Source organism: Physeter macrocephalus, chromosome 16 (assembly GCF_002837175.3).
Source record: "Physeter macrocephalus isolate SW-GA chromosome 16, ASM283717v5, whole genome shotgun sequence".
In the NCBI taxonomy this organism is placed as follows: domain Eukaryota; kingdom Metazoa; phylum Chordata; class Mammalia; order Artiodactyla; family Physeteridae; genus Physeter; species Physeter macrocephalus.
Window position 1 is genome coordinate 77,169,607 of NC_041229.1, and position 25,217 is coordinate 77,194,823.

The 25,217-nt window shown below is 36.8% G+C and overlaps 1 protein-coding gene and 1 pseudogene across 1 annotated transcript; one reads left to right on the forward strand and one right to left on the reverse strand.

The window, feature by feature from the left end:
• Positions 1-20,946: 20,946 nt before the first annotated feature.
• Positions 20,947-21,891, reverse strand: LOC102974857 (voltage-dependent anion-selective channel protein 1-like). Its single transcript, XM_055091533.1, is given in 2 exon segments — positions 20,947-21,479; positions 21,481-21,891. Coding segments are annotated over 2 exon segments (852 nt in total). The 5' UTR covers positions 21,802-21,891; the 3' UTR covers positions 20,947-20,948.
• A 302-nt stretch (positions 21,892-22,193) lies between these two features.
• On the forward strand, positions 22,194-23,982 carry LOC102976408 (zinc finger protein 133-like; annotated as a pseudogene).
• Positions 23,983-25,217: the final 1,235 nt, after the last annotated feature.

The following is a 25,217-nucleotide window of genomic DNA, read 5'->3' on the forward strand; positions in this document are numbered from 1 at the left end:
AATAAATCTCAGGGTCCATTAATACTTAAAACTCAAAGATCTTTTTTTTCCTCACCCAGTTAGAAAACTGAAAAATTAAAATTTCTTATCACCTCATTTCCCCGTGAGCTTTTGAATACAATTGTCCATGGAAAGTCTCCCTCCAGAATTGTGAGATTACTTTTATTGTGACTTGGTACTTGAATTGATGCCAAAGAATCATATTTAGATCAATTTTAAAAGCTATGAGAAAGATTATCAGTATGTGGTTGTGCCTCTATTGCTTCTACAAATATAAACACTAAGGAAAATTCAGAAGTTTTCCACAGTTGTATTCTAAGAGTGAATTATTTGACACCTGTTGTCACACAGCTGAGACTGGCTGATTTTGGCTCTCTCTCCACTTTAAGTCAAAGAAAGATAGTTTGGACATGAGTGACTATGGCAATTGTTGCAATACCAGAAGGTAAATTAAAATTTTTTGACCCAAAGCAACATGAAACTTTTGAAAAGGGTAGATTGCATCTATGTTTATTGTATTGTAAATAAAGAGAATTATTTTAAGGAAGGTTCATGCTAAAGTATTCTTTTCGTTTTTTAAAGCCTTACAAAGGAAAAAAAAAATAGAACTGTTGATAATGATAAAGTAAAAATGTTGACATCTTATCTCAACTTGAATGGCATGCTAGTTGCTTTCCTATAAGATGAATCATAGGGTAAAAATATTTCTTGTTGGATTCAAATATGCTATTGTGTGTATTTTTTAATGTTTCAGATTGAGGAGGAATAATCAAGGTTGCAAAATGTTTGATTTCTCACAAAGGTTAAGTATTATATTGGCAGAGATGAGAAAATGTTTCTTTCATCAGTCAGGTCTTCATAGAAGGAAACAATGGTCTATCCTTTAGGGGATGGACATTACCTCCATACACAGGATTCCTGAATTTAATGAAATTTTACTTATGGATACACTAAATGCAAGAACGATGTGAGTAAAGGCTGACATAACTGGGTGAAAAAATTAGTTATCCCTACTGCTTTATGTTCAGCCAGATTCTCTTTCATGTGTGATTAATGGAATAGTATATATTTATAAAATATCTTGAAACTCATATCTGTGTGTATATCTTTGGAAAAAATCATTTGGATAGTAATAAAATATTAATAAACTAAATAATGAATAAAAGTTTCTATGATGGAAAATTTTTAAGTAATAATTTTTAAAAAGTTTTATGTTTTTAAGAAACTATGCAAAGGAAAAATTCCAAAATATGTCATGTGCTTAAGATTCATTGAGTTTCATAGATCTGTGGGTTTATAGTTTTTATCAAGTCAGAATATTTTTTGTCTTATTTCTTTTAATATTTTTCCTGATCCCCTTTGCTTGGGAACTCCAATTACGTGTATGTGCATTATACTGTTTGAAATTGTCCCATGGTGTATTGATGCTGTGTTTATGGTTTTTTCCTAGTCCTATTTTGCTCTGTATTTCATTCTAAATAGATTCTATTGCTATATATTCAAGTTCACTAATATTTTCTTCTACAGTGGCTGATCTGCTTTTAATATCATCTATTGTATTTGCTATTTCAGACAGTATTTCTTCCATCTCTAGAAGTTTGATTTAGGTCATTTTTTATATTTTTATATTCTTTGTTCAACATGTTCAATCTTTCCTCTAACTTCTTGAACTATATGTAGTTCAGGTTATAGTTGTATTGTTATAATAATTGCTTTCATCCTTCTGTTTACTAGTTCTATCATCTGTGTCATTTCTGGGTCTGTTTCCATTGGTTAAATTTTCACCTCCTTATGGATTGCCTGCTTCTTTACATACAGATCATTACATACAGCTGCTGTGAATTTAGTTTTCTTGGTGTTGGGTACTTTCATAACCCTATAAACATCCTCAGTCTTGTTCTGAGTCACAGTTAAATTATTTTGAAAAACGTTGAGCCTTTGGAGGTTTGTTTTTAAAATCTGTTACATGAGACCAGAGCAGCCATGAGTTTAGGACTAATTTTGCCAAACTACTGAGTCAAAACCCTTTTGAGTGCTGTACTTAATACGTTGTGAATCATGAGGTGTTTGGGTGGGTTTTTTTGGTTTTTTGTTCTTTTACATTTTGGCTTGTAGCAAAAATAATATTTCATGATTCTGGTTTTGTTTCAGATTAAGTGGCAATGCAGTTGATCCTTGAACAACTTTGGGGCTAAGGGGGCCAACTTTCTGTAAAGTCAAAAATCTGTGTATAACTTTACAGTCAGCCCTTCATATCCATCCATGGTTCTGTGGATCCAATCAACTGTAGATCCTATGGTACTATAGCACGTATTTATTGAAAAAAGTCTGATACAAGTGGACCCATGCAATTCAAACCTGTGTTGTTCAAGAGTCAACTGCACAATTCTTACCGGTTGTTTCACTGGCCTGGGATGGTTTCCTCACCATTACCTGCTGATCATTTCTCAGCTAAGGGCTCTAAGGTGACCTTTTTGCAGATCTCTGGAGCTCTCTCTGTATAGCCTTCTCTTCTATGGTATTCTGCAAAGCAAACTCTAGTGACCTTGACACCCCAGTTCTGACTTTCTCAACTAAGCAAGACCACTAGGATCTACCTAGGTTTCCCCTGCCTCTGTTGCAGCCTGGAACTTGCTCCAGGCAATAAAATGGGACAGTTGCATGACTTATTTCATTAGTTTCTGCTCTCTCAGGGATTATTCTCTGCACTACATGATATTCAATGTCAAAAAAACATTGTTTCATATTTTGGTTTTCAGTTGCTTCAGGTTAGAGTATAAATAAAGTCCCTTTTACTTCACCTTGGTCTGGAGAGAAAGAATATTAATAGTGACTTGACAATATCTCCTATGATCCCGCCATAATATGAAGCAGTCATTTGTTGAAATTATGTGGTTCTTTAGATTCTAAATAATTACACTTTTACCACAAGAACTTTTAAAATTTCTTTTCTTCATGTTGGTTACATGTCCCTGACATCTAATTTTAGTTCACTATGGATATTGTCTCTGTTGGGTTCCTGTTACTTTTTAATTCAATGCACTACAGCCACTCTCTTGAAACCTGCATAATCCATAGGTAAAATATTACAGAGTTTAGGTAGTTTGTTATTCTGTCCTTCTAAAACTACTGCTTTTCTCTTGCTTCTTTATCACACAATTATTCCTTGTTACATTATGTTAACATTTTAATTACTTTTTTATGATATTTTAAGCCAAGTGTAGGCAAACTACCACTCAGAGACCAAATCTGGCCTTCAAACTTTTTTGTAAATAAAGTATTATTGGAACGCAGCCATATTCTTATGTTTACATATTGTTCATGGCTGCTTTCACATTTCAATGGGAACACTGAGTTGCTATGACAGAGAAATTTTCACTTTATAGAAAATGTTTGCCAACTCTGTTTGAATATGTAAGTAGTGTGTGTGTGTGCGTGCGCACGTTTGTATTTATTTTTCACATATCAGAGCCAAAATTGTTTTGAGAGTTAGTATTTATGTATCTGAATCCAAATTTCAGCTCTAAAGCTTATGAGCTATTTGATTTTGGCCAAATTATTTTACCTGTTTCAAACAACCTAAATTCAAAATGGGAATATTTATACCTTTAATACTTATAATGAAGAATAAATGATAAAATGTGTAGAAAGTGCTTCATTCATAGTACACATTCAATAAAGACTCTTATTACCTCAATTACTAGAACGAACCTCATGAAAAGCAAAACAGAAAATATATACGTTTCATCATCATTAGAAGATTGGAAGTTTGTCTTCTTTCCTTTATGTCTAAGTGTATGATGTTAACCTCTAAATTCTTAAATTCTTGTAAGAAGCAAGTTTCTCATAGAAGATAATAAATATGGACCTAATGTTTAGATTGAGACTTTTGGGCAAATTAGATCACTTATAGCTGTGATCTTATGAAGAGTCTCCCTATAAGCCCAGATATGATTTATAGCAGGAATCATTTTTCAAAAATCCTTTGTTTAAATGTAGAGTAGTCTTCTTTCTCTCTCTTTTTTTAAGGTTTATTTATCATTCAGTGTACATTGTGTTAGATACCCAGAGACATAACAAGTGAAAATGTCAGTTGTGAGCTGAGCTATATCATATCCGTGCCCACACCATTTTCTGTACCATCACCCACCTTCACCTTTTAAGTGCTAAAAATCCATTCTCACGTTTGAGTTATTTAAGCAGGACATTTCCCTTAATGGCACCTTCTCTCTGTGTGAGAAAATATGGGTAAAACTGCCCTAGTCATGAGTATCCTCTAGCTCCCTTGGGACTCAAAAGACTTTGAAAGTATTTCTCTCTACAGTTCTGAAGAAGAAAGGTTTGGGGCAGGCCACACAGGCAACTGTTTTTCCTCCTGGCACATTTGTTCTGTAGTGCACAGAAGACTGGAAGTTTGATGTTTGCTTTTCTTTGTAAATGTGATGCTCAGGTGCTGAAGGCTGAGCTTTTAGCTTCTGTATCCAGTCTAAAGTGCCAACAGGGAGACCATGAAAAGCTAAATTGAGAATTGTAACTTCAGAAAACTGAAATCATTTGGTGGGGAAAGCTTTATTTTCTCCTATGCTGCTTTACTTTCCAGTGTTCTAAAACTGTGTGCATGACATGATGTCAGGCATACTCTTCAAAATATATTTGTAGAAATAAAGACAATATTTTAAAATATACATTTATATTGCTTATGTATTTGGATCCAGACTAAGAGAAAACAAGAGAATGAATAGGCTGATTTGTTTAGTCATGGGATGGTGACTTTTTTTTTTTCTTATTTTGAAATGCCTTACTATATTTCATAATTAAAAAAAAAATACTTTACAAAGTGTACTTTTAAGATGAAATGATAAAATGTGAAATTGTTTTCTAAAGAAACATTGTACTCTATATTGTGCATATAACTTTAAAATACCAATTTAATTTTTATTAATAGGATTTATTTTTAAAGTTTTCTTTTTAAAGTTTTCTCCTCAGTTTCAATTCAGCCTGTTCGTAAATCCTTGGAAAGTAAAATTTGATACCTATTTTTTTTCACTAAAAGACAAAAATAAATCTTGACTTTGTTTCTTTAAAATATTTTACCAATTAACTGCTCACATATTATTGATTTAATGAATGTCTGGGAGGATATCTGGGGTTGAGTATCAAAACCCATAAGCCTCAGCCATGGCTGCTTATTGCTTTCAATCAGGGATTATTAGATTCAGAACCCAAAGGGATGTTAATAGACTAGTAATTCCCTTGTCTTGCATCTTGTCAGAAAATCAGCAATAATAGCCAAGGTAGAAGATGTGGCTTTGCATGTAGCATACACTGAAAACATCTTAGGCACGTTAACTGTGGATTTAGTTACACTTCAATGCAATTTAGTTGCAAAAGGAAAACAAAAACAAAAAAACAAATATAATCCAACTGGGAATTAATAGATAAAACAGTGTCTCAGAAAAGAAATTGGGACTCACTTGGCCGCCAAAGGTCCGTCTTTAGTATCCCATTCAGCTCTGGCTGATGAGTTTTAAGAATAAAACCAAGCTGAACCCATTCAGGACAGTGAGGGCATTTGAAAGTATCATTCTGAAAAATAAATGTGGGTACTAGGCATGTCTACCCTGAAAACGATTAAATGACAGGAGGAATAAGTTTTTGCCTTAGTCTCAAATATGTGAAGGATTACATGTAGCATAAAGTTGAAAACTGTTCTTTCTGGCTTCAAGATGGTATAATCAAGATCATATGGCAGAAGTTTAGGTAAATGAATTTGTACTCAATAAGAGTTAGAATTCCTCTGCTAGCCAGGGGCAAAAACTGTAGGCTTTAATAAGTAGTAAGTTCCCCATTTCTATTAGATCATCTCTTGTCAGGTATATATGTTCATAAGAACTGAGAGATTGTCAGCTACTTTAGATTCTTTGAGATCCTTTCAAACTCATGGAATATGTAATCTTGAAATTTGTTCATCAAAAAAAAGCAAAAACTTAATTTATTTCTGCATAGAGTCACAGGCCCTGATTCTTCAGGTTTTATGCTTATTCCACCTTCAGTAGTAGAAAGGCACTAAATAAGGACATAATCACAGAATGAATGTCAATCTGATTGGATCTTGACTTTTAAAAATGTAATTTCTTGACTTTTCAAAAAACTCTGTTTTTGTGATACAGTAAAGGGTGAAAAGGAAAACTGAAGGGGAGCTGGAGGCTTTAAAGGAGAATACAGGCAGGGGAGCTGGCGGCTTTAAAAGAGAATACAGGCTTGGATAGAGCAGCACCTCTATTCACCCCATGATGCTGTTGAGCCTAAGGTTGTGGCAGATATTGGTGAAGAACTTAGATTCTGAAGTCATAATTATATGAATTCACATTCTAACTTTGCCTGTTTCTCACCGTGTGTTCTTAAGCAATTTGTCTCAGCAGTCTTAGCCTCAGATTTTATTCATCTGCAAAACTGAAGAAGAAAATGTACTTCTGTATTGTTATTTTAAAAAAATGAAATATAACTTATAAAGGGCTTGGCACTTTTAGTCCTTAATTATTATTGCTATAGTACTCTTACACATGAACTATACTTGCCTTTATACCAATAAATTCTCAACTTTGATGATACAGATACAGTATTTACACTTATAAAGGGCTTGGCACTTTTAGTCCTTAATTATTATTGCTATAGTACTCTTACACATGAACTATACTTGCCTTTATACCAATAAATTCTCAACTTTGATGACACAGATACAGTATTTACATTGGGGAGTGTGTGTGTGTGTGTGTGTGTGTGTGTATGTATGTGTATGTGTAGACCAGATCAATAATTATGAATTTTAGTGCATGTAGAGAGTGGAAATATACATTTTTTTTTTTTTTGCTGTTGGTAAGGGAACTTGAACCTCTGCTAATCAACAAGGAATAATCATTATCTAAAAGAATTATCCTATCTAAGTAGAAAATAAAATGATTATTTTTCATGTTCTCAAAATATGTTGAATGCTTATTTTCAATTATTTTGAGCCAAAGCATTCAGATTAAAGAAATGCATTCGTATATATAGCTAACCTCATCTTCCTGAGAAAGAAATGTTGGTTAAAAGTAGATATGATTACTTTTCTTTGAGTTTGTTCTTCCATTCAATCCATCTACAAGTTCCTGTTTCAGTCGTTTACTCAGTGGTGAATGGTGCTCTTTCAACTGACAAAATACATTCTAAATTACAGTTTCAGGAGAATCAGCAAAACTGACAACACGAATCAGATGATTGTAAAAAAAAATCTTATATAAATTTCCAAACTTCCCCCAAAAAGGGTTAAAAGTTTGATGAAATAATGTTCTGTTATATGTAAGTCCTAACGAAAAACCATAACATCTGTCTTTTAAAAAAATATTTTCCTGTGCCTAATTAAGCAGCGTTGTTTAATTTAATAAATTATGAATGACCATATTACAGGGGATTCTAAAATGGCTAAGACCTGCCCTCAAGAAGCTAGTCTAGCAAGAGGGGAAGATAATTTACAAATATATACAGTTCAAGATATTATATCAGAAGGGGAAAAAACTAAGCAAAGTTATACAGATTCAGAGAAAGGAGGCAATGCATTTACTCAGTTAATTTAATGGAAGACTTCACGAGGGAGGCAGCATAGGATGGACACATGAAAGACAGTGTGAAATTTAGAGAGAGATGAAGGAATGCACTCTAGGAAGAGTTGAGTCTGAAAAAAGGCTTCAATGGAGAACTGTGTTTAGGTTACATCAACCATTCTCCTGTGGCTAGAAAGACTTTGGGAAGCCTGGAAAATTAGCGGCCCATACCAAACCCCTCTCCTGATTTAAGTAACGTTCATCTCTATCATTAACCTTGTTTACCATGCCCGTTGAGGTTTTATTTTAGCTCACTACCCACCCTCTTCTCTTAGAGCATCCCTCCTGTGCTTACTCTACACAAACATAACCACTCCTCCCTCTCTCCCTCCCTCTCTCTCTGTCTTATTTATTCTCTCATTTTCTCAAATGAGAAAATGGGTTTGCAACTGATCTCATAAATTCAAAAAACTTGGCTTGAGCTTCTCCCAAAACTAAGATTCCTTGCATAGATCTGGGTGATACAAGGCAAAGACACAGGGGCTCTTGGGGAGCTTGCACCTGAGATATCTCTTGGCCTTCAGATAGAAAAAAACCTGCACTCTATTTTTCTTGCTGCACTGTATTACTTGCCTTTAAAAATTTTATACAAGAATGCCCTGAGTTGGTATATCTATGAAGAAGCCAGGCTTCATTTCAAATACTTCAACAAGATTTTGAAAGTATGATAATACTAAATTGGACACAGTATTTTTCTGAAAGGTAGGGAAAAAAGTCAAGACAGGATTGAAACATGAGAAAAGTAGTCCCATATATGGAGAATGAATTTTGGTGGGAACATAGTCAGTCATGATATTATGCTTACAGGCAAAAGTGTGTGTGTGTGTGTGTGTGTGTATTTGGAATAACTGTCTAGGAATAAAAACAGTAGAAAAACAAACACATAAACACACAAAAAGTCTGAAGGTATAGTTGACCACAATTTAAATCAAAATATATAAAATTGTAAAGCTTTATGACATTTCACAATAATCATAATCTGTGAGAAAACCATTTCTGGATAAGAAGCAGAAAAATTATTTGCTCTAGTTGTATTTATAAGCTGTTAGTGCTAGAGTATAAAATTCTGAAAGACTGCTATAACTAGAGAAAATAGGGTAAGAATTGATTGTCACAATGGAAAGATGGAATGGTCCATGTAAAACTAGATGTCAGATAGGAGCTCTCTCTCTACAAGTGAATAAGAAACTAGCATAACATTTTTATATACTAAAAGAGGATTTGAAGGCACTAAACTTGACATAATCTTTGTCTGCTTAGGAAAGAGAACAAGTTTCAGGACAGACACCATAGGTGTAAGGAAGGTCTAAAGTGAATGAGCATTCTTTTCATGCCAAGTTACCAGCAAGTGATTAAAGCCTCTGGGTTTCAAGCAGTTCTGAGATTCTAAAGATGAAATCCTGATATCAGTGGGCTTTTCACCTCCTGAAAAATACATGAGGAAAGTTTAAAATTTCTCCTTCAAGCAGAATACAGAAAAATCTGGTAGAGAGGGGTTGATGTTCAGTGTGAGAAACGGATGCCTTCAAACTAAGGGATGGAATTAAAGTCAAGCTTCCACTGAGTGTGAGTCACCATGTAGGTGCTGGGGATACCAAAGGAATGAGGCACAATTCATGCCTTCAAGATAGTTGAAGAAAGGTTCTGTTCTCACATCACTATTTTTAGGTAAGCAGATACTACAGTTATCTTAATATCGTTTGATAATTTTTCCATATTTTACAAATCTATCAACTCACATTTGACTCAGTACTAGCTTTCTTTTTCTCTGTAAACCAATACCTTTATTTTACATTATAAAGATTATGGTGACACATTTTAGGTTTTGTGCACTGGGTGTCTAGATAAGAAGAATAAGTATCAAATTGGGAAAATTTGAGAATTTGGTGGGGAGAATTCACATTTGAATAAGTCTGTGTCTAATCAATGTCACCAACTGCTGTTTGGAAGTAACAGACAATGTGAAAATTAAAAGTGCAAAAATCAAACATGACAACAGCTCAACCAAATAAACCAGGAAAATACTTTTGTTTTTCTGGTGGATAACAGAGAATTAACTTTTTGAGTGAAATCTAGAGAAAGAGTTGGCATAGCTGAAAAAGGAGAAAAAATGGTGGCAAATGCAGTTAATTAAGTAGTTGATTAGTTATTTGCACAGAGGTATGGTTTGGTTTGAAATGTTAAATACAAGAATTGTAATAAACATTCTATTTTGAACTTCCATGGTTTCTTTGAAATGTAAGTGAAAAATATAGCTGTTTTAACATAAACTAATTATATAATAGCTAACTAGAAAATAATGATTCAGGTTGAGAAAAGACCACTGAAAGTACAAGGATGAAGCTCTTCACAGAGCATGTGAGAGTCATACTTCAGACTCATTTTTTTCAGTTTGATTTGTTTTCTGAGGAGTCTCTTCAAATCATTAATACATTTACTACAGTAATTCTTCTTAATGCTTTATCTTAATGGACACTACTTGTGCCTTTCTAGAGCCTTGTAAGAAGCCAAATATTCATTTAAAAGTCATGGCAAACTCATAATCTTTTTCCATCCCTCCTTTCTCCCTCCCTCCATACCGTCCATTCTTTCTTTCTTTCTTCCTTCCTTCCCTCCTTCCTCTTTCTTTCTTTCTTTCTTTCTTTCTTTCTTTTCTTTCTTCTTTCCTTCTTTCTTTCTTTCTCTTTCTTTTTCTTTCTTTCTTTCTTCACTTTCATGATAGCTTCAGTTTATCCAGTTTTTATAAACTTTTTTTTTTCATTATTTTGAGATAAACAGGAAGGCTCACTAGGGATTTCTCAAAGGCCAAATTACAGAGCAAGTTTTGGAAAAAAAAAAAAACTTTTAAAAGCAATGCATCATATATGCCTGCCAATGCATCCAGCAAAATAACTTTATAATTTTATATATTCATGGTTATTTGTATTGTTAGATTTAAGAATAAAAAGACATGTGAAGACACATAATTATACTTATCTTAAAATCGAGTCATTAAATATTTAGTTGCCTTATTCGTTTCTCAGGTGTAACATATCAAGTGGAAAAATTACAAAAAAAAAAGAAACAAAATCACTGCCTTTCAAATAGCACATAACAATAATTATTGTGATTCACAGACTGCAGATTCTGTGACATGCATTGTGATAAGCCCTCTACCTCTCTGTTCTTACTTGATTCTCTCACTTAGTAAAATAATTATTGGTTTACTCATTTCATGAATGAAACTTTTCTAATTTTAAACTGAAATTCAGATTGGATTTAATATCAAGCTAATGTATTAATTCACCACTGCATTCAGCTAAAAGGAATAAATGAAGTAGCTTAAAATAAGGATTTCATTTGTTATCACAGAAAAAGAAGTCTGGAAGTAGGCATTTTGGGACTAGTACCATGGCTCCCTGCTGAAATCAGGATTTGGGGCTTTGATTTTTCTATAAACCCATCCATGACTACTATGCCCATTGTTTCATAGTCAAAAAAGTATTGCTTAAATTCTAGAATTTAGTCTTCCTTTCAGACAGAAAAAGGAAAGGGCAGAATTTGGCAGTTTCTTGCCAACTGAGTCCATGTCCCCATTTTAAGATCCTTTCTCCAGCTCTTTCTAAAAACTTCTACTTAAGTATCAGCAGCCAGAAATGTATCACATAGTCAGATGTAATTGCGAAGAAGGCTGGGAAATACAACTTTTTATCTGAGCATTTTGCTACTACAGAAAAAATCAGGATTCTTGTAAAATTATTTTTAAAATAAAGGGAAACGATATATTTTGTAGCAACCAGGAATCTATATTTATAAAAAAGCAGAACTAGGGCTTGAAGCCAGGTTTTCTAATATCAAACTCAGGCCAGAAAATCACCAGGTTACAGAACTTCCCTTAGTTGCTCTGGTCTCAGACACATGATAAAACTGGAATGAAATGGAATGGAATGGAATAGAATTCACTATTTTGTGAATCTAATAACTGTCACAAATATCTGTATATCTATAAGTAGGGAGTGGAACAATTGGGGAAAGCTGCATAAATATAGTGGATCATAATGGACATATGAAGAACTTCTTTCTTTTCCATTTTATTCTCCTAGAAGTCTTATAAAATATTTTCTCTTTGCCAGACTGACCTTAGTTGACTGAACTAGTTTTACTGTCAAAGAAGACATGTCAAGAATGAGAGAAATATACTCTTGTAGGTGAAAGATACAATTTATTTTAGGTCCTTGCATGAAGTCCAAGGCAACTATAGCAATGTTAATTTATTAATATTTCCATGCCCAATTTTTATCAGGCATAGAAGCATATTTCTGCAAAACCATAGGAGCAAGGTTACTATAAATGCTCAAATTGCTCTGGTTTGATTCCTTTGCCCTACAAATCCATATTCCTGACCTTGATCAAACCCTAAATCATGGTGATATTGAAATCATTACAGGATCATTAGGGGCTATTTGTTTTTTCTTGGCCCTTGCTTGTAAAACAAGCCACTTACATGATGTATTGAAAAAGTACACTAAGTAGCAAAAAAGTCATGTGGAATTAATTTAGCTAAATGTATCCTAACTGCAGATAAATACATTTAAAAGAAAATAATTTATTTTTTTAAGAAAATCAGTTGTATGTTAGGAATATGGCAGTTTAGAAAATCAACTTCAAGTGTTTACTTTAAAAAATATGACACTTACATGATGTATTGAAAAAGTACACTAAGTGGCAAAAAAGTCATGTGGAATTAATTTAGCTAAATGTATCCTAACTGCAGATAAATACATTTAAAAGAAAATAATTTATTTTTTAAAGAAAATCAGTTGTACGTTAGGAATATGGCAGTTTAGAAAATCAACTTCAAGTGTTTACTTTAAAAAATATGAAGAATGGGGCTTCCCTGGTGGTGCAGTGGTTGAGAATCCACCTGCCGATGCAGGGGACACGGGTTCGTGCCCCGGTCCGGGAAGATCCCACATGCCGCGGAGCGGCTGGGCCCGTGAGCCATGGCCGCTGAGCCTGCGCATCCGGAGCCTGTGCTCCGCAACGGGAGAGGCCACAACAGGGAGAGGCCAGCGTACCGCAAAAAAAACAAAAACAACAACAACAACAAAAAGAAGAATGTGGTCAATTCCAAAACTAATTTATTTTATTCTAAAAAAAAGAAAAAAACCCTGAGAAATCTCTCAAGCACATGTTTAAAAATTAGAAAGCTATTAGTGGTATTCATTTAAGCCACTGATATTGTTTTTTTTCTAAATTTATTTATTTTATTTATTTTTATTTTTGGCTGTATTGGGTCTTTGTTGCTTCGCGCAGGCTTTCTCTAGTTGCGGCAAGTGGGGGCTACTCTTCATTGCGGTGCACGGGCTTCTCATTGCGGTGGCTTCTCTTGTTGTGGAGCATGGGCTCCAGTAGTTGTGGCATGTGGGCTCAGTAGTTGTGGCTTGTGGGGCCTAGAGCGCAGGCTCAGTAGTTGTGGCACACGGGCTAGTTCCTCCGCGGCATGTGGGATCTTCCCGGACCAGGGATCGAACCCGAGTCTCCTGCACTAGCAGGCGGATTCTTAACCACTGTGCCACCAGGCAAGCCCGAACCACTGATATTGTTTAAGCACCATTTTTCTGTCAGGCAATAGACATATCCTAACAGAGACAGATTCTAAGTTATAAGTTCATATCTACTCTACTCATATACTAAATTCTCAGAAATTTTCTATAAAATACATTACAAGGAAGGGTTTGAGGCAAGACACATATGCTGTTCCTCATAGATACGTTCGTAGCACTTAGCATAGTGGCTGGCGTAAAATAGAAATTCAATAAATATGAATAAATTAATAAATAAAAATATTAAAAGAAATTGGTGACAGGATGTCTGAATGGACATATTAAATGATATTTAAAAGAAGCACAGGACAGCCCAGTTGTTTCCATTTTATGTCTGTTTTATGATTTCAGCTGCCATATATCACCTAATGTTTAATCATGTTTGAGTACAAGTTACATATCTTGAAATATTTTCTTCTTTTTATTTAGTTCAAAAAACTAGTCAACTTATTGAAATGAAACTAACTTTAGGTTTTATTATATTCTTGTTCAGTTTAAGGACAACAGTCTATATCTTCTCTCTTTGCTTCAAAACTTCTAGATAAGACAAGTAAGACAGCTGTGCCTCTGTTGCCTACAATATTGCGAAGATTTATTTTCCTTACCCATTAACTGTCATGTCAGATAAATAGGCTGAGAGCTTATCCATGATAAATGTACTCTGTTTAATGCAATGAGACAGTCTCTTAATTTGAGCACCTAGCATAGTGTCAGCAAAATCCCCTCTGCTGATTTAATTAGCAAGAGTTCAATGTTAATTAATTTGCATTTAAACATTGGAGTCTCACAGATGAAAAATATATATAATCCACTTGCAAAATGAAAAAAAAGTCCCGTAATAAAACAGTTTGCATGGTTTTTAAGAGTGTGTAAATGTGTTAAACAGTTAATGAATTATTCAACACTGTACATTCTTGGAAGATATACATATTTTAATAAGCCTCTCAAATTTGACTTTCATACCATCTTACATGATTTTATCCCAAGTTGTTTTTATTGAATAGTGTTCATTAGAAAGAAGTATTCATCAGTTTACCATATTTTGCAAATGAAGAAACTTACCATATTTATTTGTCAGGAATTCTTAGTGTAGTTTTTGTTCTAGAAGTCCTTCTATTGATAAAGATCTTTTAAACTAATTCATTTTACTGCCCTATATAAGGTAAGCAAAACATAAGTGGAAATCTCCTCATTTTGGTTGTGCTTTTATCCAGAAGTTATTTGTCAAACAATTATATAGAGCCCAATTTTAAATATGTGTTAACACTCTAAGCTATTTTAGTATGCCTCACTTTTGAGCTCCTGGCTTTGACAAAGCTCAGTAAGAAAGAATGCTGGGTGTACAAAACTTTACTTTATCCAATTTTTTTTCAGAATGACAGAAAGCATCTCTTATTCTTTATACTGGCAAAGTGATATTGGGATGTATTTGGATGGTTCTAGCCATTCAATGCCAGGAAGAAAGGTTTTTGTTCTGTTTTTGTTTTTAATTTTGCTTGAAAAAAATTAAAGAAGGACAACCTCAAAATAAGTATGTAAAGAGCTGTCACGTCTCAGAGGATAGAGATGTACTCTCACATCAAAGGATCTGGAAAGCAATGCACCAAGGGGTTTGCAATGGATGTCTCCAGGTAGGAAGAATTTGGGGTGTCTCCTTGCTTTTTCTTTTTGTGTATCTACATTTTCTGCAATATATATGTTTTGTCTTTTGGAATAATATAGGTTTTCAAAAAGGCATAATCAGAGACTTCTAGAGCTAACAGGTTGTGGAAGAATAAGTGAGTGTCTAAGTGGTACTATTTCAGAGCACAAGATCTCAGTATATTTTACCCTCAAATCCTCCTTGGTGATTATATCTCTGTGTTGGTTGCCATTTCTAAGTCGACTATTAAAAGGTCAACTGGTAGTGTATATATGTCAATGCTACTCTCTCACTTCATCCCAGCTTACCCTTCCCCCTCCCCGTGTCCTCAAGTCCATTCTCTACGTCTGCGTCTTTATTCCTGTCCTGCCCCTAGGTTCATCAGAACCATTTTTTTTTTTTACATTCCATATATATGTGTTAGCATTACTCTACCAAATGTAAAATAGATAGCTAGTGGGAAGCAGCTGCATAGCACAGGGAGATCAGCTCGGTGCTTTGTGACCACCTAGAGGGGTGGGATAGGGAGAGTGGGAGGGAGACATAAGAGGGAGGGGATATACGGATACATGTATACATATAGCTGATTCACTTTGTTATACAGCAGAAACTAACACAACATTGTAAAGTGATGATACTCCAATAAAGATGTTAAAAAAATAAAAAAATTTAAAAGGTCAACTGGAACCAGTTAATGTCATAGTCTATCCTGGTGTAGAACATGGACCTGTGGGGAATCAGTACTAAAAACTAGGAGCAGGAATTCAGAGACATCTTCAAGAAAGAAGATACATCGGGGAGGGTGAAGATGGTTTAAGATGGGAAATAAGCAAATGCCAAACTTTGTCCACTTAGTTTGGCTGAATTCAAAAGAGTTTCAAGGAAAGTCAATCCAGTGTACTTAACACTAGCCCAGTGCTGTAATACTCCAATTTATTTTATTTTAATTTTGGAATTCAGTTTCTTGCAGTAGTTTAAGGTCCCTATTAGGAACACTAACTCACTTTGTATAATGAAAGAATTTATTGTATAAGGGCTACATGAAGCAATGTTATGAAGTTATGAGGTAGCAGGTAACAGATTGATAATCTATGGGCTCAGTGTTTTGGTTCTGACTCTACTACTATAGCAAGGTATACAGTATAAAATTTTCTTAAATGTCATTATCTATTATTTATCAGTAAATTTACAAGATGGAAATATAAAGACCATCTATTTCTTTAATCATGAGGAAGTGGAAAAGGAATATTTGAAGCTAGCCCAAATTCTTCCCATAGATTTATGGTTGACAGGTAGTGAGGATGTGAGAGCAGTTGAGAAGGCTGACCACATATGGCCATTTCTCTGATTTGATCAAGGGGGCCTAGGACAATAATGGCATGAAGAGCACTAAGTGTGCTTTCATAGAATCCTCTGTGGCCATCTGTAGGCCATCTTCCATCCTTGGTTACTGGCCTTATTCTACAACTGGCAGAATAACATGTAAGCAAACCTCCTTAAAAGATACTCACTGTATCTAGATTATATGTTCCTACAGATACAAGATATTACTATGTCAGTTCAAAATTAAAACAAACACATAATCAATCAAACAAGCTGAAATTTCTTAGCTAATTGTCAAGAAATGGTTTACTCTGTCCCCTTATTCGCTGCTCTGCATGGGCTCAGTTTCTTCTTATATAGTGGTTTGGACCCGTATTAGAGGGTTTACGTTGAGAGAGATAGTACATCATTTGATGAAGGTCCAGACACTGGAACCAGATTGCTTTGTTTGAATCTTTAGCCCTGTCTTTTACTCTAAGACTGGAAAGTAACTTAACCTCGTCATGTTTCAGTTCCTCATCCCTCAGATGGAGAGAATAATAGTATGTACTCTATGTATATATGTGTATATATATAATATATGTATATTTTTATAGAAAATTTAGGACAGCAGATTTCACATGGAAGGTACTGTGTGTTAGTGTTGCAAGGATCTTTGTCCAGGATCCCTATGACTCATTCTTAAATATGAGTAAACTTTATTCCTTTGCAAATATTCTGTTATGAGAACGTGAACACTAGTTTCATTCTTTATTTTTACTTTCTTTCATTTTTATTCATTTCAATTTGACCTACCTTCCACCTCTTCCCATACCCTCATCTCTCACCAGCCCCACCAGCGATCACTCTGGTCCCCTAGCTGAAATTCTGGTGCAACATCCACATGTCCTCCAGTACCTGAAATATATGTAAGCTGCTCTTTATAGTCAATCCTCAAGTCTTGTGCCAAAATTGACATTCATTTATTATTGTTCACCTGCGAAGAAAACCACTAGTCTCTACCCATTCTGTAATGATACATCTGATATGTTGCTCTCTAGGTGGTTAAAGGTGAATAAATATCTTAATTTCTCTTGATCAAGCAGAGAGCCCTCAGTACCTAAGAGCTGTTGCAGCAGCAGCTTTTCCACAGTTGTTTAGGTCTCATAATTGAAGTTACTAAACTCAAACTACCTCCATATTAGGAAATAAATTGTGCTCCAATATTTTGAGGTCCTTGATAAATGGGCAGTGGTAATAGAAGAGTCCTTATTAGCACTTAGCCTACTGACAGACCATATTTGGTACTTAATAAATATTTAAGTACCGGAACTGTAGAATACAAAACACACTGATTTGAAAGGAAACTGGATGAAGTGGTTCAAATACTGCTCATTTTGACACTCCTCTTTGTTTTATAGGCACAGTTATAGGTGTGGAAAACAAAAGTTATAACAGCTGGTCTTTTCCTTTGTGGAATTCACTGCTTAGATTCATTAAAGTTTCTAAAACTCACTCACAACACAGAAACACAGCACTATCACAAAACATCCTGACAAAGGTATGAAGCTTGTTGCACTTTGTGAACATGGGAAGAAAATGTCACTATTTCATTATTTACCTCCCATGATACCAACCAAGGTCAAAGATCAGTCTTTTATGAATGCTCGACTGTACACTTTTCTCCATAAATCCTGAGTTCCTCCGATTACTTCTTATCAAATAAATGCTTCAATTATCATCAAAATCTTCAAGGAGCTATGAATGCAATAAAGCACTTCATTTTGAAGAAATTATTTTATTTTTGGATAAAGGAATTCCAGATTTTGCAGGGTTTTGAAAAAATCATAAGGTTTATTGAAATTAGACCAGATTTTTCTGACGCATGTTTTCAAGGCAATTGAAGATATTCCTGGAAAAAGCATTTCTGAATCAAATAATTTCAGAAACACTACATGCCATGCCCCTACCTTGGAGCTTGAGAGTGAACTTAGACATAAAGCATCTGAGAAGAGTTTTAATAAAGAAACGTGTGTAAGATGAATTAGCCAAATGATTCTCAAACTTACCGGAGCACAGAACTCCCTTTATTCCTTTCCTCTTGTTTGTAGCTTGAGTACCACTGATATTTTGAGAATCATCTTGCTAAACTCATATTAATTCTAAGAAACTCAAATGCTGAGAAGATACATTTTACTTTTTCATAATACCCATAGAGGATTCTAGGGTGAACGTTTAGATTCTAAAATGATCTCTAGTATTTAGTACTAGGAATGCTTACTGGCTTGGCTCCTACATAAAATATAAAGAAAATTTTTTTTATTATTTTCAATATTTAATTATGCCCCTCTGTGTGAAGAGTGTTGTCACTGTGTAGTCTGAATGCTAAAACATCATGAGGCGGGATGTAACCATGAGTAAAGAAGTGAAAAACAGGAAAAGAACATAAAAATACTTTTTTTTTCTTCAGATCATCTATTTACTTGACTTTCATACCTTGAAAGACAGGAGGAGCACCACAGTGAATACTATCTTTGAAAAAACAAAAACTGTTTCAAACAATCTGTACATCCAGTGAAAGTGTGTTTGACTGGCTCTGTCCAAATGCTATCAGCTAGGATCCAAGACTGAGGCTTATTGGTGAGTCAATAGCCAGTGTCAAGTCCAGATTAATTTTTATTGTTGTGAGCTTCTTGAGTCATCATTTTAAGTCTCACTGCATCATTCAAACCAACAGAGACAACTTCTCTAACTTACTTTAAAAATTTATCTTATTTCTACAATTCGTAATATGTTGTATTCATCACCCTCTTTTCTATTCAAATGGTAAATATCCTGTTCCTTTAAAATTGAGAAACAACAAACTTCTGGCCTTCTGTGTGCCTAGTCTCTGCTGGAAAGGACTTTCTCAAGGGTCATTGAGAAAGCCTTTTTGGATAACATAGTCAATGATCAAATAAAAATATGAGGAGGAAAATTTGCTACGGTGACTCCTGTTCTTTTGATTGTCACATGGACCTATCTCAGCCCGTTTTTCTCCTGCTCACAAAAGGAAGGTAAAACTTTGACACTGTATTCTAAAATAATATTGCTAAAGTTAAATGTTAGACGGTGCTAAAGACTTAAGAATACATTTCAATGTACAATACATGGCTGAAGACAAAAACTAGCCATTTGTGATAGTCATGGTAAAGAGAAGAAAAAAGAATTGGTAGCACAAAAGATTCAAAATGCAAGTTCTTTTATTTGTGAACAATTCTAAACTTTCCCTTTATTTTTTTTCCACCAGGAATACTTCTGCTGCCAGTTAGACTATAAAAGTATAGAAAAAAGCTTTGTTTCAATGGTAACAAGTAAAACAGACAAAATAAAATAAAAATCATACTTTTCTACGAAGGTACAGCAGAGTGGTGGATTTAAGAAGCAAAATAAACTGAATTCCATAGAGAAACAAACCCTTCAGAGAGGAGGAGGGCAGCTGCCACCTCCATCTGGGGGTCATTGCTAAGTTTGGATTCAGACTCCGATGCCAGGACTGAGGACAGGGCAGGCCAGTGGAATGGACTATAGGTTGGAAGAACTCCAACTCAGCTAAGCAGTTATACCTCTCCACCCACCCCACTCTCATGTTTAACTAAGAAACCTGGTTAAAAAAAACCTGCTAAGTAAAGAGAAGTCATCTAGTCTTGGACATTCTCCAAATGACTGGATTCAAGGACTTTGTGAGATCAAAAGCGGTAATGAAGCAAACCTATCTGAAACTTCAGCCAAGTCTTCCAGCTCAAATGCAGACAATCATATAAAGCTAGCAGACAGAGCAGAGATCAGAATAGAGTCAAGAAATCAATTCATACTTGTATAACCCATTGGTTTTAACAAAAGTGCCAATGAGATTCAAAAGGGAAAGAAAATCTTTTTTTTTTTAAGGTTTCAATATTTTATTCAAGTTTTATTTTAAGTGATGTTAATTACAGCATTTGAAGGGGAGGAACTAATTCCACACAAAATGGAAGACTCTAAAATGTACCCATTAAACTGCTAAAAAATAAACTGAGTGGTGAGAATACAACAGAAGTTCAATTTAGATTCTGAGTGTTGTCACCATGTGATTACAGTCACCGAGACTCTTCCCAGCTTGCAGCTGGAGCTCTTAGAAGCTATTTCATACTCTGGTGCAAGGGCAAAAAAACACAACATGAGAAAAAACACAGTTAAGTCCTGAATTATTGGCTTCATCACATCCACCTTCTCCACCCCAAAATGGCACAAAAGAAACAGCTACCACGCCCTGCAGACTACTTTTGGTGTAAAAGAGGTGATGGATTGGGGTGGAAAAAGTCCCTGCCTAAACAAGTCCCTTTCAGATGAGTTTGTATACACCATCAAACAGCCTCTCCTCAATCAGGGTAGGAAACCAAGGTTCAATTCTCAGGAAGTCACAATTTCATTCATTTACTCAATACGAATTTACAAATTACAAAGTGCCTGCAAATTATCAACTTCCACTTGCAGCCATTTCTAGGTAAAAAAGAAACCTGACATCTCTAGAGAGGCCAGCAAGCTCCCCCTCAAGTCTACAGCTGAAAGGACCTTTTTTGAAATTGGGTTTCTTCTGTACCTCTGAAAGGGTAACACCCTAAAGCTGAATCATCTTTAACCTGGAAGTCTAACATGATACTTAGCGATACTTGCATCCCAGACATACAACATTAAAAGGTACACTAAATTCTGAAGGTAGCTATGCTGCAAAATAGTTTAAAATTAAATGATTGTATTCATTTATGCTTGAAACTCCAGTCCTAGACCAAGCTTGTGGCCACCAGCGTTGACATTCTTGCCATCCAGCAGAGCTGACAGTGTCAGTTTGATACCTGGCTTTAGGGTCTGAGTATATCCTAACCCTATCAGGCTGGAGTTGTTCACTTTAGCCGAGAAGCAGGCATCAGGGTCAATCTGGCACTTGGCTGCTATTCCGAAGCGAGTGTTACTGTTTCCTGCTGTCCAGGCCAGATTAACAGCAGTCTCCAACTTCTTATTCACCTTCTGATAAATGGAGCCACCAAACTCTGTCCCATCATTTACATTAGTGTGAAGCTGGAACTCATGCGTCTTGTAGCCAACTGCAAAGTTGCTCTGGGTCACTCAAGACTTTGCAGTCTCAAAATTCACCTGGTAGCCAGCCAGCCAGCCCTCATAACCCAGCACCAGAGCACCCTGGATGGAAGGCCCGGCAATGTCAAAATCGACATCACAATCCAGGTTGATATGTTCCCACTTGTACCCTGTCTTGATTTTAGCATTTTTTTTGCCCAGTGTTTGGTGAGAAGGGTGAATCGAAGGTCAGCTTCAGGCCACATGCAAGCTGATCTTCCACAGTAATCTCCGTGCCTAGTGTGTTGTCAGTGTTCCATTTCTCCGTAAACGTCAGACCATATTCGGTCCATCTGTACTTGGTTTCCAGACTGCCGGTCACTTTGGTGGTCTCGGTGTTGGCTGAACCTGAGCTTGTAAATTCCAGTCCATTCTCAGATTTTGTTTTCAAATCAAGTTTTATTAAACCAAACCCATAGCCCTTGGTAAAGACATCCCTGGCAGATTTGCCAAGATCAGCATACGTGGGAGGCACAGCCATCTTCTGCTCAGAAGCGGTGGCAGTGGGCTCCGCGGCGGCTACGGCGGGGGCTGCAGCGTGAGGAACAGAGCCAGCGGTGGGGCCGAGGGCGGGGCGGCACCAAGAAAATCTTCTTGATGAAATGTTGGAGTAACTTGACATCTATATGGAAAAAAAATGAACTGACCTCTATCATACACCAAACACAAAAAATGAAGTTGAGACAGAGCATACCCTTAATGGAAAAGTTAAAATTATATAACTTCTAAAAGAAAGATAGGTGATATAGCAGGCTGCCTCTAACTCGGCATCCCTTACCATTGTCACACTTGCCGTGGGATAGACTTTGCAAGCGTGTCCCCAAGACTTTAGCCTCACCTTTCTCCAGGGAGAACATTCAGGGGACCAGAATAATGGCCTTGGGGCTCTTGAAAGCCAGGAGAGAAGAGACATTCGTGTCATTCCATGATGTGGCTGTGGACTTCACCCAGGAAGAGTGGCAGCTGTTAAGTCATGCTCAGAGGACCCTGTACAGGGAAGTGATTCTGCAAAACTACAGCAACCTAGTCTCCTTGGGAATTTCATTTTCCAAACCAACACTTGTCATTCTGCTAGAGTATGGAGAAGAGCCCTGGAAAGAGGAGAGAGGATATCAGCCCAGCCCCTGTTCAGCAGATCCAAAGCCAGAAATTCCACCTTATTCCTCCTCCGTTCTGGTCTTCTGTGGTCAGCAATTGCATCAACATGTGCTGCATGATCATCACCTTCCAATCTGTCCCGGCTTGTTTGCAGGAACCCTCCAAAGAGCAGATCTCTGCCCAGCAGATCAGAAGCAGCAGCTGCAGCTATTCTCTTATGAAAGCTTCTGGGGTGACAGAGTGGAAGGTGAAGACAGAGAAGGTGGCTCCAAATCTTTGTTTGGGAGGACAAGGGAGAGAGTTACCTCAAGAACTTTCTCCAGCCCATCTGAAGAACAGCTATTAAGCTCGAGGGAAAGCAAGACAGTGATGGAAATAAGGTTCAGCTCATCTGGGAAGCCAAAACCTTTAGAAACAGACAAAGCATTAAAGTGGGTAGAAATCTCGAGATTTGAGGTAGTCATTTGTGGAAATTGTGGGCTCGGCTTTAACCAGAAATTGACTCTCTTTAGTCGTCAGAGGACTCTCTTAGGAGGAAAGCCTTATTTCTGCAGTGAGTGTGGCCAAAGCTTTAGCTATAAATCAACTCTCATCACACACAAGAGATCACACACGGGGGAGAAGCCTTACCTCTGCAGAGAGTGTGGGCACACCTTCAGCCAGAAGTCAAACCTAGTCACACACAAGATGGCGCACTCTGGGGAAAAGCCCTTTGCATGTGAGGATTGTGGGCGAAGCTTTAGCCAGAAGTCAATCCTCATCAGACACCTTCGAACACACTCAGGGGAGAAGCCCTTTGTGTGCCAGGAGTGTGGGCGAGGCTTCAGGGCTAAGTCAAACCTTATCACACACCAGAGGACCCACTCGTGGGAGAAGCCTTACGTCTGCAGGGACTGTGGGAGGCTTTTTTGAGATAAATCCACTCTCAGCAAACACCAGAGGATTCATTCAGGGGAGAGTCCTCATTTGTGCAATGAATGTGGCTGGAGCTTTCGTCAGAAGTCATATCTCATTAAACACAAGAGGACACACTCAGGAGAGAGGGCTTTTGTGTGTCGGGAGTGTGGGCGAGGCTTCAGTGATAAGTCAAACCTTACCACACACCAGAGGACACACTCAGGAGAGAAGCGTTACGTGTGCTAGGAATGTGGGTGAGAATTTAGGCCTAAGTCTACTCTCACTGCACATCAGAGGACACACTCAGGAGAGAAGCCTTTTGTGTGTGGGGAATGAGGGCAAGGCTTTCGACAGAAGTCACGACTCATCAGTCATCAGAGGACACGCTCTAGGAAGAAGGCTTATGTTTGCCCTGAGTGTGGACAAGGTTTTAGCCGGAAAGCAAATCTAGTCAGACACAAGCTGACCCACTCCAGGGAGAAGTCCTTTGAGTGCATTGAGTGTGGCCCGAGGCTTTGGCCAGAAGGCAGCCCTCCTAAGACATCAGAGGACACACTCACGGGAGAAGCCCTGTGTAAGCAGGGAGAGTGAGCGGGGCTTCACTGATAAGGCGACCCTCAGCACTCATCAGAGGACACACTCGGGAGAGGGCTTATATTTGCAGTAAGCGTGGGGAAGGCTTTCGGCTGAAATCACTCCTCATTAGACCCAGGAGGACTCACTCGTTGTAGAGAAGTTTTATGCCCAGGGAATGTAGACGAGGCTTTAGCAATAAATCACACCCCATCAGGCAAGAAAGGACAACTTTAGGGGAAATCTTATGTGGACAACGAGTGGTCTTCAGAGATCTGAACTTTCACCAGAAGATAGGAGAAGACCTACATGTATAAAGCAGTGGTTCTCGGCTAGAAGCAATTTTATCCCTTAGGTAACACTGGTGATATTTAAAGATACTTTTCGGTAACCACAACTGGGAGACTGCTACTGGCATCTAGTGGGTAGAGGCCGAGGATGCTGCTAACCATTTTACAGTTCAGAGGATGGCTCCCCACAACAAAGAGCTATCCGACCCTAAAACACTTGGCCCCTCTAAGGCTAGCCCTGGCTCCAGGGCCACCCATTGGCTTGGCGGAAGGTTTCTTAGACTATGCTTCAGCTGAGAGCCTTCCTCCCCAGCCTCCTTCCTTCCCCTTCTCCCCCATGTCTAGATCTGAGGCCTCTCCTTGCCTTCTCTGCCTCCCTTTCCATTTTTTTCCTCAAATATGATTTCCCAAAAGTCTCTTGACCATCTGATCCTACCTGCTTTCTCAGAAAACTCCAAATGAAACAATTACAAAGAAAAAATGGTAATTTTATAGTGAAGCAACTTGGCCTATATCGCCTTAACAAAGTTAGCCACAGTCCTCCTACTAGGATTCATTGGAAAGGACACCATGTCATTTTTTTTTTTTTTTTAATATTCCTGCCAAAGAATGTGTAACCTAAATATTGCCATAAGAACTAGACAAACAACACAACACTGTAAATCAACTATACTTCAATAAAAAGATGTTTGTTTTAAAAAAATTTCCACACAAAAATGAAATAGACAACAGAAATTTAAAAATATTCTATGAAATTACTGCCCTGCAAAAATATCAAGGCCAGGAAAGACAAAGAAAGGTTGATAAACTGCTTTATATTTTAGGCAACTACAGACACACGAAAACTTAACACAATGCTTGGTATATATATGATTGGATCGTGGACAGAAAAACATGTAGTTACAGAAGACTATGGATTAGAGAATAGTGTTTAATCAATATTGGGTCAGTGATAAATGCAGTGTCAGGTGGTCATGGAAGTCATGCACTCAGTCCGGAAGTGCACAGGTGAATTTTTAGAGGTAAAGGGGCCCAGTGA